This window comes from Solanum pennellii, chromosome 8 (assembly GCF_001406875.1).
Source record: "Solanum pennellii chromosome 8, SPENNV200".
Classification (NCBI taxonomy): domain Eukaryota; kingdom Viridiplantae; phylum Streptophyta; class Magnoliopsida; order Solanales; family Solanaceae; genus Solanum; species Solanum pennellii.
This window is the reverse complement of record NC_028644.1, coordinates 63,076,051-63,089,914: the sequence shown is the minus strand read 5'-3', so window position 1 is coordinate 63,089,914 and position 13,864 is coordinate 63,076,051. Positions and strand designations below refer to the sequence as shown.

General features: G+C 30.1%; 2 protein-coding genes across 3 annotated transcripts; one reads left to right on the top strand and one right to left on the bottom strand.

Moving 5' to 3' along the window:
• The first annotated feature begins 1,765 nt into the window (after positions 1 to 1,765).
• LOC107027814 (poly [ADP-ribose] polymerase 2-like) lies at positions 1,766 to 8,450 on the top strand. Its single transcript, XM_015228878.2, is given in 19 exon segments — positions 1,766 to 1,892; positions 2,715 to 2,819; positions 3,297 to 3,409; positions 3,531 to 3,612; positions 3,935 to 4,170; positions 4,498 to 4,624; positions 4,719 to 4,774; positions 5,518 to 5,591; positions 5,745 to 5,791; positions 5,979 to 6,028; positions 6,445 to 6,507; positions 6,691 to 6,771; positions 6,944 to 7,006; positions 7,008 to 7,055; positions 7,166 to 7,241; positions 7,336 to 7,478; positions 7,678 to 7,751; positions 7,836 to 7,941; positions 8,130 to 8,450. Coding segments are annotated over 19 exon segments (1,764 nt in total). The 3' UTR covers positions 8,223 to 8,450.
• Positions 8,333 to 9,034, bottom strand: LOC107027246 (late embryogenis abundant protein 2-like). 2 transcript variants are annotated; one of them, XM_027918879.1, is made up of 2 exons: positions 8,837 to 9,034; positions 8,333 to 8,679 (listed from the first exon to the last, which is right to left on the bottom strand). In XM_027918879.1, exons 1-2 carry the CDS (start codon positions 8,896 to 8,898, stop codon positions 8,436 to 8,438), a joined length of 306 nt encoding a protein of 101 aa, XP_027774680.1. In that variant the 5' UTR covers positions 8,899 to 9,034; the 3' UTR covers positions 8,333 to 8,435. The 2 variants fall into 2 exon arrangements, with proteins under 2 accessions (XP_027774680.1, XP_015083912.1); XM_015228426.2 differs by having other exon boundaries at positions 8,333 to 8,664; positions 8,837 to 9,018.
• Between the last annotated feature and the right edge of the window lie 4,830 nt (positions 9,035 to 13,864).

Sequence of the window (13,864 nt, the reverse complement as noted above, 5' to 3'; positions counted from 1 at the left end):
ATATATATATATATATATGATATTTCGACCTTGTCAATATTATTCTTATATTAATTTACCTATTCTGAGATTTAATTATACATACTGTATTCACATGTGACTTGCCACTATATTATTTATTCAATTGTGTAAAAGTTTCAGAAACTATAATATTTTTTTTGTATTGAAGGAAATTATTATAATGTGGAGAGCATATTTAATTTGAAAATACGGGTAAATTTTCCTCATTTTGATAATGTCGTGAGCATATTTAATTTTATCTACACTTTTTTTTTCATCTCAATTTATATATATTACTTATCGTTCCCTGAAAATAAAATTAATTAATTCTTGAAGTTAATTTAGATTAAACGAACATAGTATTTTAAAGTTTTAATTTTTCAAAAAGTACAAGAAAATAACTATGAAGTAACTATTTTCTGTTTTTACATATATGCATATTCATGGAATTTTATGAGCTCTCTTATAACATTGTTAAGAAGAGATACAAGAACTTCCTATCGCTACTTCTGACGATATCTTCTTCAGTGGACTCCTTCTTCAATACGATAACGGTCGACTCTGTTCACTTTTATTTGTCTGTGCATGCATTTTAAGAAAGCTTCATATTCGTATTGATTGATGAATGATTTTATATTTTTAAAAATAATTAATATAAAAAATAACAAGTATGTATATAAAACATTCTCCACGTGACAGTTTGTAAATTTCGAGATTTAAATAACTCTATTTATGACCATAATATTTTTTACAAATCTTTTAAATATTTTGAATTATCAATTATTGTGGCTTAGTACTTTTTATGTAGTTTACAAACATATAAATTTTATTTAAATTTTTTAAGAGATTTTATGTGTAAATTTCTAATTAAATTTATATTATTTGAGTGTCGAAAAATAAAAAATGGTATATAAATTGAGACATAAAAATTAGGAGGAAAGACTATTTCAATTTCTTGTTGAAAAGTCTGAAAGAAAGCCCGCGCTGCACAAATAATGGGGTTTAAAGTATATAAGTAGAGAGTAAGTTGTCACCACTGAAAACATTCTACGGACCTGTTTGGCCATAGATTTTTCAAATAATATTTGGGGAAAAATTTGGCAAATAATGTTTGTTCATATAATTTGTCATTATTTGGTAAATATTTTTGGCAAATATCCCAAATTCCCAAATACTAGTTTTTTTTAGTATTTGGGCCAAATCTCATTATTTTGGGATCTTTTGAAAATTAAAATTTTACCTCAAACTTTTATCTTTTACAAAAACACCCTCTATAGTAGTTGTTTGTGTTGTATTACATAATTTTTTTACGTGAACACCAAAATAATGATGAAATATTTAGTGAATATTAAATAATGATATGATTGTTGATGAAAATGATGAAAAATTAACTCAAGGTAATAAAATCATGTGCTTCGTCTACTTCACGATGTATGGAATGATACTTGTTCCACTCGCTCCAAATTACCACATTGCTCTAGTGTGATGGAAACTATTTGTTATTGTTGTAATGAACATCCAATTGACTTGTAATACAAACTTATAGTTAGTTTTAATAGTTTTTAAAATTTATGGGTATAAATCATATTTTTCTAAAAAAGTGAAATATATTTCCCAAATTCTATGGCCAAACACATAGTGAAATTTCACCCAAATTTTCACTCAAATAATATTTGCCAAGAATATTTGAAAATTTATGGCCAAACACTAGCTAATAATGGCTACCATTACCAATTTTAAAGTCGATGAATTTGACTCAGAGAAAATGAATGTTGTGGAGTATAAGAAGATAAGTATTAATGATCAGGTGAATCCTTATATTCGAACGAAGAAAAAATTTGTTGACAGGCTTTGTATTGCTGCTGATTTACAGATTAACGATCATCTACTAGGTATTACTCCCATTATTTTTTAGAGCACACACTTCAACCGACCTATATAGCCTTAAAATGGCCCTGCCCAGATTGTCGATTTGTGAAAATTCAAAATTAGTTAGAACTTTTTATACATTATTTATTAACATAATTTCTTTTAACCTCAATATCGTAAATGAGAATGGTTTAATTAAAACTAATATGTTTTTTTGCATGCTTTTTAATTGATCTTTAAAAAATAAAATTTAAATTATCTATAATTTAATGAAAAAATTAATATATTTTTATAAATTTTATTTTTAATATCAAACTTAATTAAAAAAATATTTTAAAATTATGTCTGATGAATTGAAAATGAAAAAATTATTATACAAGATAAATAAAAAAAATTAAAATTTATACGGATTAAACTTAATCCGCCCGGCTCCACCCTATTGCTATTTATTTTAGGTGAGAGTGACCATTCAGGCCATTAACTCGTCAAACATGGGAATCAATAGAGTTATCAGTTAAGTACTAACGTACTAATCTTTCCATTAATTTTGTGGTTGTTTTTTCTTTTTTCTTTTTTAAGTTCAAAATATAGTTTAATTTATATATTTAATAATTATGTAGAAATTATTATAAATTATAGCAATTTAAAATATTTAATTATATATTTAAAAAATACGTATAAATTTATAACAATTAATAAAATTTTATAGGTGCAGAATTGATAAAAAAATGTATATTATTTAAAAATTACTATTAATCACAATATTAAAATATTTAAAAATTGTATAATAAATTTGATCAAGTTTTATAATTCTATCTGTGTAATTCGCAACGCGAAAAATTAAATTTGCTGGTGTTGTGTGAACTTACTCTCAAAACATTCGCCGGAGCTCGACGGCGTCAATCTGGTCTGCTTGATTTTCCGGTCGGTAATTACCGGTAACTTTTCAGGTACCATGTTGATTTGGGAGCTGATTCTTCATCACTACGTTGCTTAGGCCTAAGACCTAATTTCACGCGCGGTTGCAAATTATTGCAATTTTCATATGGCTTTGTGATTGTCTAACTTCTATATGCAATTTGTGATTGTTTAATTTCTATATGCAATTCAAGTATGGTGAATCAAAATTGGCAAAATTTTGAAACTTAGGAGTAGCTTTATTTTAAGTAGAAATTGAAGTATTGAACTCGTAGATTTATTATCGTAATTGCTGGTAATATACTAGAGCAATTAATGCTACAGAATGGTAATAATGCACTATATTATACTGATTAACACAGAAATGTAGTAAAGTTGTTTGTTTCTACTTAGTGCTACAGTCTAACCTGAAAATAACTTCACTATTTACGTTATCTATTTGGTTGTGCTTTTCATCCCTTTTTAATAAGAAATGATTGCGTCTTGTTTACTGTTAAAATGTTTGGCAGTTGGAGATGAAGGCGAGACAGAGAAATTGGTCACAGCAACAAAGAAGGGTGCAGCTGTTTTGGATCAATATCTGTCAGATGAAATCAAGGCATTATACCATGTCCTGCAACAAGTAAGTCTTTTGGAATTTTTTTTGCTTCTGGCTGCAAAGAAGTATTTGTATTGTTCTATTTTATCCCTCGTATCTTGTTGAATAAACATTTGGTTTCCAATGGATTCTTGTTGATCTGCAGGGAAATGATATTTATGAGGCCACATTGAACCAAACAAATGTTGAGAACAACGATAACGAATTTTATATCATTCAAGTTCTTGGTGATTCTCCATTTGTTGCCTCATATGCATCTTAATTTGTTAGAAGCAAACTGCCTAGTTAGCTTGTTTACCTTTTAAAGTGGTTTTCTATGCAATGGTAGCAATATATACCATAATAAATTGTTCCAATTCATTAGTTGCTAAAATCAGCTGACTACTTCTGATAGTGCGCCAACCCTGAGAACAACTATGAATGTTGTATTTGGTTCTTCATCTTCTAGAGATAATCAAAATTCTTACATGTTTGAAACTTGCTGATATTACATCATGTCAGTACCCTTCTGCATATTTGTTTGGCCTGATTCTATTCATCTGGTTGTAGAGAATGATTGTGGTGGGAATTTCCTCGTTTACACTAGATGGGGTAGAGTTGGTGAAAAGGGTGAAACGAAGATCAGTGGTCCCTATACGTATGCCGGTGATGCCACATCTGAGTTTGAGCATAAATTCTATGAGAAGACCAAGAACTGTTGGTCTAACCGCAATGATTTTTTTTGTCAACCAAAGCAATATGCTTGGTTGGAAATGGACTATGATGAAAATGGGGAATACTCATCAGTAAGTTGTTTCAAGTTGCTTGTTCTCTATTGGGACAATCATGTAGTAAATTTTTTATTTCTGCATTGATGTGGAATATATTGCTCTGTATCACAATCGTGTAGATGTACTAAACTCGTTATTGTTTCCATCAACTTAGTATCTTCTGCTCTACTTTCTGCTGTTGCATCTGAGTCGAGTTGTGATAAAATATGCAATAACTTGTAATTTTCTATCATATGAATAAGGAGTTAGGTTTGAAGTACCATTCTTGTTTATCAAGTCGACATTGCAACAGATATAAAATGGTGTTTACTAATCTCAGGGCTTTATGAACCTCTTAAACAGATCCAAGGACAGTCCAGTCTAGTACCAAGAAGTCAACCTCGTGAGACTAAGCTGGAGGCCCCGATTGCAAAGTTCATATCTCTTATTTGTGACATCAATATGATGAGGCAGCAAATGATGGAAATAGGTTTAGCACTTTTCTTACACCATAATGGTTCTTATCTTGATATTCATCACGCCTATTATTGTAACTACTATATATTCTTGTTATTGTTGAACAGGGTACAATGCTAACAAGTTGCCACTCGGTAAATTGAGCAAGAAAACTATTTTAAAGGCAAGTATCCGGAGTGTGATTTATGCTTTAGTGTCTCATTTCTGAACTACTTAGTTTTATCTCCATTTATTTAAATCTGCGTGGCCCTGAATGAAAAATAATTGATGAAGCATATACCAAATCATGTAAAGATTCTCTTAAACCTTACTCCCTCCGTTTCAATTTGTTTGTGCTACTTTCTTTTTTAGTTCGTTTAAATAAGAACGCCTATTTTTGGCTTCTCTTTGATTTCAACTTTACACATCGCACGTGTAAAACCACAAGATTAAATGGCATTTTGATACATTTGACATATTTTTAATTTAAGCTCACATGATTCAAAAGTATTCTTTACTTTCATATTACTCCATGTCAAGTCAAAACATGACAAACAGTTATAACGGAGGGGAGTATCTTCAAATATTGATATCTCCTTTGTTCCAGTTACTTGATTTGCCTTTACCATTTCCCCCGAAATTCTGTTTTTTCTATATAGAATTGAAACATTCTAAATAGTGTAACTCAATTCTATGAAATAATGTCTTCTTTTCTGAGATATAATTTTACGCCCACTAATATTTCCTCATCAAAGCTTGAGGTGTTGATTGGTGCTCTCCTGGAGTGCCGAAAATTCTCAGTCCTGAGGGTATCATGCTTTACTACCCTCACCAAGACATAACTGAATCAGCAAATGGAATAATAAATGAAAGAAAAAAGAAAATTACTACTCTGGACTATTTAACTAAAAGTTTGTGTCTGTTTAGGGCTATGATGTCTTGAAAAATATTGCTGATGTTATAGGCCAGTCCAACAGGACACTGCTTGAAGATTTGAGCAGGTAAGTTTGTTTCATTTCTACTGCGAGTTGTCTGATTATGGTCAATACACGTCTGCTTAGCCCAAACCATGTTGTTTCTGAAATTTTAGAAGCTTCAGCAGTTGTTTGTAATCATGAATATGTGGTTCATATTTCATCATTTTTATGTTGCAGTCAATTCTATACAGTCATTCCTCATGATTTTGGATTCCAGAAGATGTGTAAGTCATCTTAGTTCCTTCTCCATCAAAGCCTCATTTTCCCTCGTCCTGCTTCATCTGCTTGCTTGATCCTCCAGTCTTTCTTTTCTCCTTGTGTCCTTTTTTCCTCTCAGCTACTTCATTTAGATGGTAATTGTTCTGTTAGTTTTGCTGTAACTCACTAATATACTCATTGTCCTACTGACAGGTGAATTTGTCATTGACACCCCTCCGAAGTTAAAACGCAAAATTGAAATGGTGACTAATTTTTTCTCTTTTCTAAATTCGCTCTTTTCTCTTTCCCCTTAGCATTATTCTCTATGTATGGGCATTTCAGTCTTAAGGGTAGACATGTCTGCTTTGTATTGCTTTTGACAGTTAATTAGACTGACTGATCATTTGATGTTCATCACTGACTGTTATGTCCGTCTATAAGCATGAATATCTTATTTACTGATAGTTAGTGTTCCCTCACAAATGAGTTGGTTCTAACTATATGCATTTGCTAACAAAGAAAATGTTAGAAAGTTTAATTAGTTGTTATCAGTAAAAAATAATCTTTACAATGAAATTTTAGTTTAATGTTTTTTTACGTTTATTTTCTTGCTGCTTGTCTATGTTTTACTTATTTCTACCTGATCCTTTTTCTGTGCCAAACTCTTGGAAACGAAAAGGTCGAAGCTCTTGCTGAAATTGAAGTCACAACTAAGTTATTGGAGGATAACACAGATATACAGGTACTGCTTTGTCGAGTCCTGTTGAAAGTATTTGTTTTAATTTTGGTGCGAAAAGAACATTCTGTTTTGGTTGAAGCTATGTTCCAAGAGATCTGGCTTTTAACACAATTTCATTTGCTTTAGCACTCAATAAGTGCCTTGATGATTAATATATGGCTCTGAATTGGCATCATCATATTGTAGGAGGATCCCTTGTTTTATCAATATGAACAACTTGGTTGCAAACTTGTTCCAGTTGAAGTTGGTTCCCAGGAATATCTCATGGTATGAAAAAGTTTTTGCCGGATCTATTACTTCATGGCTTTTATCTTCTGAGTATAGTATTTCTTTATTTAGCGGTTGATCAACATGACAAGTATGAATATCGTGAACATGTCTTCTAAATTATTATTCATCTCTGGAGTTTATAAAGCTGAGTGACGTTATTTTTGGTCAGATTGAGAGTTACATGAAGAATACCCATGCAAAAATACATTCTGGTTATGCTGTCGATATTGTTCCAAGTATTTAGGGCATCAAGAAATGGTGAAAATGAAAGATTTCAGAAGGTGAACTGCAAAGTCTCAAAAAATTTCTTACATCTTTTTTCTATGTTTTTATATCTTATAACTACTACTACCCTAGACTGGTGAAAAATCTGTGAACTCTCTGGATGCAGTTCTCTGATACGAGTAATAGGATGCTTTTATGGCACGGTTCTCGGCTGACAAACTGGGCTGGAATTCTTTCACAGGGTTGTTGTTTGCTTATTCTCTTTTTTTAATTTCTTCAAGCATGTTTTAAGTCATTTGTAATTACCTAATGGTCGATTCCTACGTGATACACTAGGTTTAAGAATTGCTCCTCCAGAAGCACCTTCGACAGGGTACATGTTTGGGAAAGGTGTTTACTTTGCTGATATGTTCTCCGAGAGTGCAATTTATTGCTATGCCTCATCGGCTGCTAAGAATGGTGTGCTTTTGTTGTGCGAGGTTCGTTAGCCTTCCAATCCAGCGCGAACTTTGTTCCCCTCTTATCTGTTTATGTCGTTCCTTTAGACAAGTCCATTTTTGTGTGCCACAATTTCTCTATATCTAGTTTTCCATTTCACATGTTTTCTTTTTCAAGATTTGAATAGGGAGGGGAAGTCCTAAAGTCCAGAATTCAACGACATTTCTACTTCCTTTACAGGTTGCTCTTGGCGACATGAATGAGCTGTTGTCAGCCAACTCCGATGCTGATAAGTTGCCTTTGGGAAAGCTAAGGTTTCATTCTTCTCATATAGAGAAACCTATTTTTAGCTGGAAAAGAATGATTCATGGAAATATCTTGTCTTCTTGATATTGCAGCACAAAAGCAGTCGGTGCCACGGCCCCAGATTTTAAAGAAGCTCAAATACTTGAAGATGGTGTCATCGTTCCTTTGGGAAATCCAAAGGAGCGACCCAAACACGAGGTTTACACTACTCCTATTTATGACGTTTTTACTTCACAATTTTCCATTGTCTCGGAACATTATATGCATACGATGTTCTTGATTGTGAAATTCTGAATGAGAAATCCTACTTGTTTGTGTTAAAATGAACTTCAGTTTCTGCTGTCCAGTCCCATATATACTAAACATTGCCTTGCATGTTTTTGCAGGGTAATTTGTTGCATAATGAGTACATTGTTTACAATGTGGAACAAATAAGGATGCGCTATGTTATCCAGGTTGAGTTCAATTATGAAATATAATCATATTGCAAATATTATTTCATCTTTTTAAGTTTCCAGTATCAGGAATTTCGTTTATGTCATGTATATATAAATTTATCTTAAATCAATCCAACTAGAGAACAATCATGTATGATAAGTATTAAAATTGTATTTTTAGCTAAAATTTGACCTTGTTGTTCTAAGTATTACAAAGTAACTTAAGTAATTTTTTTTTTAGATAAATAAAATTTGTTAGCGTCCTCTAAACTTGTTCTTCAAAAGCATTTCCCGGAGCTCAACGGGGTCAATCAGATCTGCTTGATTTTCTGGTCGATAATAACCGGTGACGGGGTGAGGTACCCATGGTGATTTGGGTGGTGATTGATCTTCATCTCCTCCTTTCAACTTCATCATCATCATGTTGCTCAACTCACTTCCTCCTCTTGTTCCTCCGCCTGACACTGCCATCGCATATCCCTTCCTACAATATGAAAACCTAAATAAAATCATTTTTTTTCCAAACATGTTTGAGTGAGTGGACGAGAAAGAAAGGATTTATGATGAAGTTAGTGAGAGCTAATATACATAAATCTATATAATTATTTGATGAAGAAATATGGATTTTCTTTAGATTGAAAATGATAATTACTTACCTGGTTACAAGAAGAGAGAATCGATCGGAAAATAGCTTAACGTTGGCAAAAGAGAGAGCCATATAGTTATCAAAGTGATATTATGCCAAAGAAAATATATGATATGAGTTTATTAGAACAATGTTTTGATGATTTCTTGGAAATTTTTGGATGTGAAGAAGCATGGTATAAGAGATGGCCATATTTATTAGAGGAAACTAAAGTGTTGTGTTTGTGAAACATAAAGATATTTTTGGAATAACAAATAATCCTGAACTTTCTAGAGTTACGTAGACTAATATCTTAAGTACTTGATGTATATCTAAGAATTGTATAGACGTTTTAGAGAATTATAGAAAAATCTAGATTATTGTTAAATAGTTAGAAGATAAGGATATTTAGATTTTTCTTGTAGATGTATCTGGAATAATTTCTAGAAGAATCACAAATATAAATAGGGGTGACATTAGACTTTCGTAAGTAATCCAAAAACAAAGACATTTCAAAGCATTCAAGAAGTGTTCCAAAATCTTCTTTCTCCCTTCCTTTTCCTTTTAGTTGAATTTTTTGATCTTACTTAACGATTTCGGGTTAGCAAATGATATTTCGAAATATACTTTTCTTATGCTATTCTCTACTTCTATTCTCTACTGTGTTTGGGCCTTGCGATCATACTTTGAAATGTGAGGAAAAGGTCTACTTGCTTCTGACATGTTTTTAATGTCATATTTTCTACTTTTCTTTAAACACCAAATTCTTATCCATTCATATTTGATTTAAACAAAAGAAAGTATAATTTTATTATATCATCTTTAATTAAGTATTATATTTTTAGTTTAAATTTATATAATAATACTATTAATTAGCGACATTTAAAAAATAATGAAAGGTTTTATTTTTGACTCCTGTAAACTGATATGCGCTATTGATTCATGACTAAATGAAATGATTTAATTTAAAATGTACGTAAAGTATATACATAAGAAACCATGGATTGAGTCTATTTTTGGGTTTCTACCTTATCTTTTATCCACTTATTTCTGAAAAAATGACAAAGACATATAATAAAAACAAAATTTTGAGTTATATTGTATAGTTTATAGCCCATATATTTGCAACTGCTGCTGTGGTATTAGGAATTTTGCCGTGGGAGCTGAGAACCACACACATATATATAAAGCCTCCTGACATCAACTAACATAATAATACACTGAAAATAGCCAAATAATTAAAAAATAAAGATTATCTCCATAGTTTTCTTTATTTTTATCAACATAAAAGAGAGATTATGTTAGATTAAACTTTTGATTTTGTTTCATTCCAATATTCATACTCTATATATTTTGCAAATTTTGGGGATTAAAGGAATTTGTAAATGAATGCCAACTTGGGAGTACTAGTAGGTTGTTTAGTAAAGCTTCTAAAATACTATATTTAAAATTAATTATTATAATTAGTGACGGTAATAAATATGAATATTTATAACCAATATTTTATAAAAATGTCACTAAAACCTTCTTTCACTAAATATCTCTTATATTATAGTTTTATGACTTTTGACTGCTTTTAACTTATAACTACTTGACTTGAAAACAATTTTGAAGATTTATTAGATACATATATAAGCCAAAAAAATTTACTCATAAACTAATTTAAACCAACTTATAAGCTTAATCGAAAACCATCATAATTTTCTTTTGTCTGGCATATGAATGAATTGTTGTTGGCTCAAAGATCGAACCATAACTATACTAGTAATGCTAAATTTAGTTCAAACAACTTCATATTAACATCCATTATATAGATTAATCTAACTGATAAATAATAGAAAGAACAGTATATTCTTACTGGAATTTAATCTCTTTATACGAAGAAAAATATTTTTACACTCTCAAGTCATAAAAAGTAAAGTTTCTAACTAGAAAAATCAAATTATATTGATTACTTGTTACAAAAGATCAAAAAACTTAAACAACGCAAAATATTATTCTTTATATCGAAAGTGTACACACAAAAGTTAAACATCCTTATTATTATGATTAGCATAATTATTAAGGCCACAAAAAAGTGATCCTTGCTATCAATAATTCTTTCAAAGTACTTATTGAAATTATGCAACATACCAACAAAATCAAACTATTTAGTTCATCGACTTCATAAAATTCAATCAGACCAAAAAATGTCCATCAAACCCCATTGAGGATCTTTTTTAGAAATACCCAAACTTTTCCACACAGCTTCAGAAGCATCAACAATATTATTTTTACACCCTCTACTTGTGTCACATTCATCAACAACCATAGCTTGTGTACTCATCCCATTATTTGCATAAATATTAATATTTTCGAAACAACGTCTCCCTTTACCATACCATCTAGTCGACAAAGCCACTACTGGAATTGAGTTATCGTAATATTTGCCACTACATTCCGATGGACCACCACCCGAACCGCCTTTTTCGAAATCATTGATAGTTAGCTTTGCCTTGATACGATCGTTTAGTTTGTAATTTAGAGCGTTCACCATAAAAAATGTGTTACTATAAGCTAATAAAAGAACAAAATGAAATAAGATGAGGTAATTGTTCATTTTTTGCACTTAGGTCTAAGTTTGAGAATTATTGTGCTATTTATAGAAAGATTTGCCGGCCAATAATATGTGAAATATAAATAGATCAATTAAAAATCATAATGGGGGTAAGAATACTGACAAAAAATGAATGACACAAGAACAATAACAAGTTTTACTAGGAAATTAATGTTTTGGATTTTATTGGACAAACCAAATCATGATATAATTAAAATATGTTAACTTCATTGTTTATTTGTTTTTTTAGATGTGACATTCTTGAAATTTTAAGTTGCTTTAAACATGTACAGTAAATTTTTTTTTTGAAAAGAATTGATTGTGATGTTAATTTACTATATATTAAAAGTTGGTTACATCCAATGTTTTCACGAGGCTAATTAATCTTTTTCAAAACAATAATAATAATCATTACACGTATATCCTTGATATGGTTTACAAGACAAAATTAAAAGGATGGTGACTCTTAAGCAAGAAGGTAGAAACACTTGTCATCGAATTAAAATTGACTATTCCGATAAAATGCAAACGAAAAAATAATAATTCAAATAGTCGTAGTATTTGAAAAGAATAGTAGAAGAAAAGTAAAATCTGGAAAATCTTCTGCTAACTCAAGATCATTGATTGAAATCGAAAGATTCAACTAAATGTTTGAGAAGAATAGTAGAATAAAGGTAAAATCAGAAATTCTTTTGCTAACTCAAGATTATTGATTAAAATCGAAAGATTCAACTAAAGAAAAGAAAGTAATGAAAAAAAATTGATCATGAAAAAGGACTTCTTAATTTCGGTTGAGTTAGATTAATCTGGATCGATTTCAAATGAGTAAAGTCGCCCTTATTTATAAGAAAAACTTGGTTATCCCCTTTCTTTCAGTTCCTTGGCGCAACTGTTTTATCTAAAGAAATTAAGAAACCACTTATGATTGTTAAATTTGAAACTTAAGGATTCACATTGCATTTTGCACACATTCAAGACGAAAAAAGTTGGTTGACAAACAATTATTATAAAAACTTATTATAATGTTATCAGTTATCAATAATAGTATGTTTTTAATACTTTAAGCCATAATTATAATTGATCAAGGTTATAACTATTAGTAATATCTATTGATTGATATTAACATATCTTTTAATTGACTTTCTATATCTTATCATTTCTCATTACTAATTTATTTCAGTTTTGATCAGGAGAAAATCACAAACTTATACCAATTACTTCTTTTCTTATTTGTTATTCACCCTTTTATATATATATATATACATATATATATATATATATATATATATATTTAACTCATACACTCTCAAAGCCCTCCGTACAATATTTTTCTAAAAACTAAAACTTTTAGTTATATGCTATTAGTTTTTTTTGTGTCAACTTTAGCCACCAAACGTGCAATTTAAATCTAAATAACATAAAGTTCATCATTTCTTTTAAATCGCCTAAAATTCTTCAGATTTCGTAATTGACTTCGAAAGTGTAGTAGGTATATTATAGGGCAACTTTCACATATAGCAAATAAAAAATTCATATTTGTATGTTATAGCAAAATTTGCATAATTGCGCTCCATAGCAAACATAAAACTGTATAATTTGCTATACATATACAATTGTATAATTCGCTGGCTTAAATTGTATAATTTGCTGGCCTATTTCGCTGCAATTGTATAATTCGCTATCCTATTTCACTGCGATTGTATAATGCACAATTGTATAATTCGCTGCCTATTTCGCTGCAATATTTTTATAAAATTTGCTTTGCATACAGTTGAATCGAATTAAATGTATGTATATTGCATAATTATAAGTGTATAGCAAGAAGATATATGTTTTTCTCTCGCTTTATACAAAAACAGAAACACAATATATACACTTCTGTTGTATAAAGCTAGAGAAAATTGTATTTCACTGCAATTGTATAATTCGCAATTGTATAATTCGTTGGCCTTTTTCTCTGCAATTTTTGAAGTAAAATGTTTGTAAATTGTATAATTAAGTGTATAACACGAAGATATATATTTTTGCATGTGTATATATAATTTTCTCTCGCTTTATACAAAACAGAAACAGAAATTATACACTACACTTCTGTGTATAAAGCGAGAGAGGCGAGTGAGAATGGAGAGTGGCGAGCGAGATTTCTGGGAGAGAGACGCTGGCAAATTTTACCTAACATTTGCTATGGAGCACAATTAAATCAAACCCTAGCTATTCCATTTATTTTAGGTTATTAGTTTGCTATTATATACAATTTTCCCTATATTATATTTGCAGTGGTACTCAAAAAAAAATTTATTTCTTTTAGTTTTATTCTTTAAATAGTTACTCAAAGAAGCTTGTGAGGATAATTATAAAAGGCTTAAGGCGATCAAGAATTTGAGGCCCTATTAATTGTGAATTTTGTGAAAAAAATATTTCGGATATATATATATATATATATATATATATATATATATATAT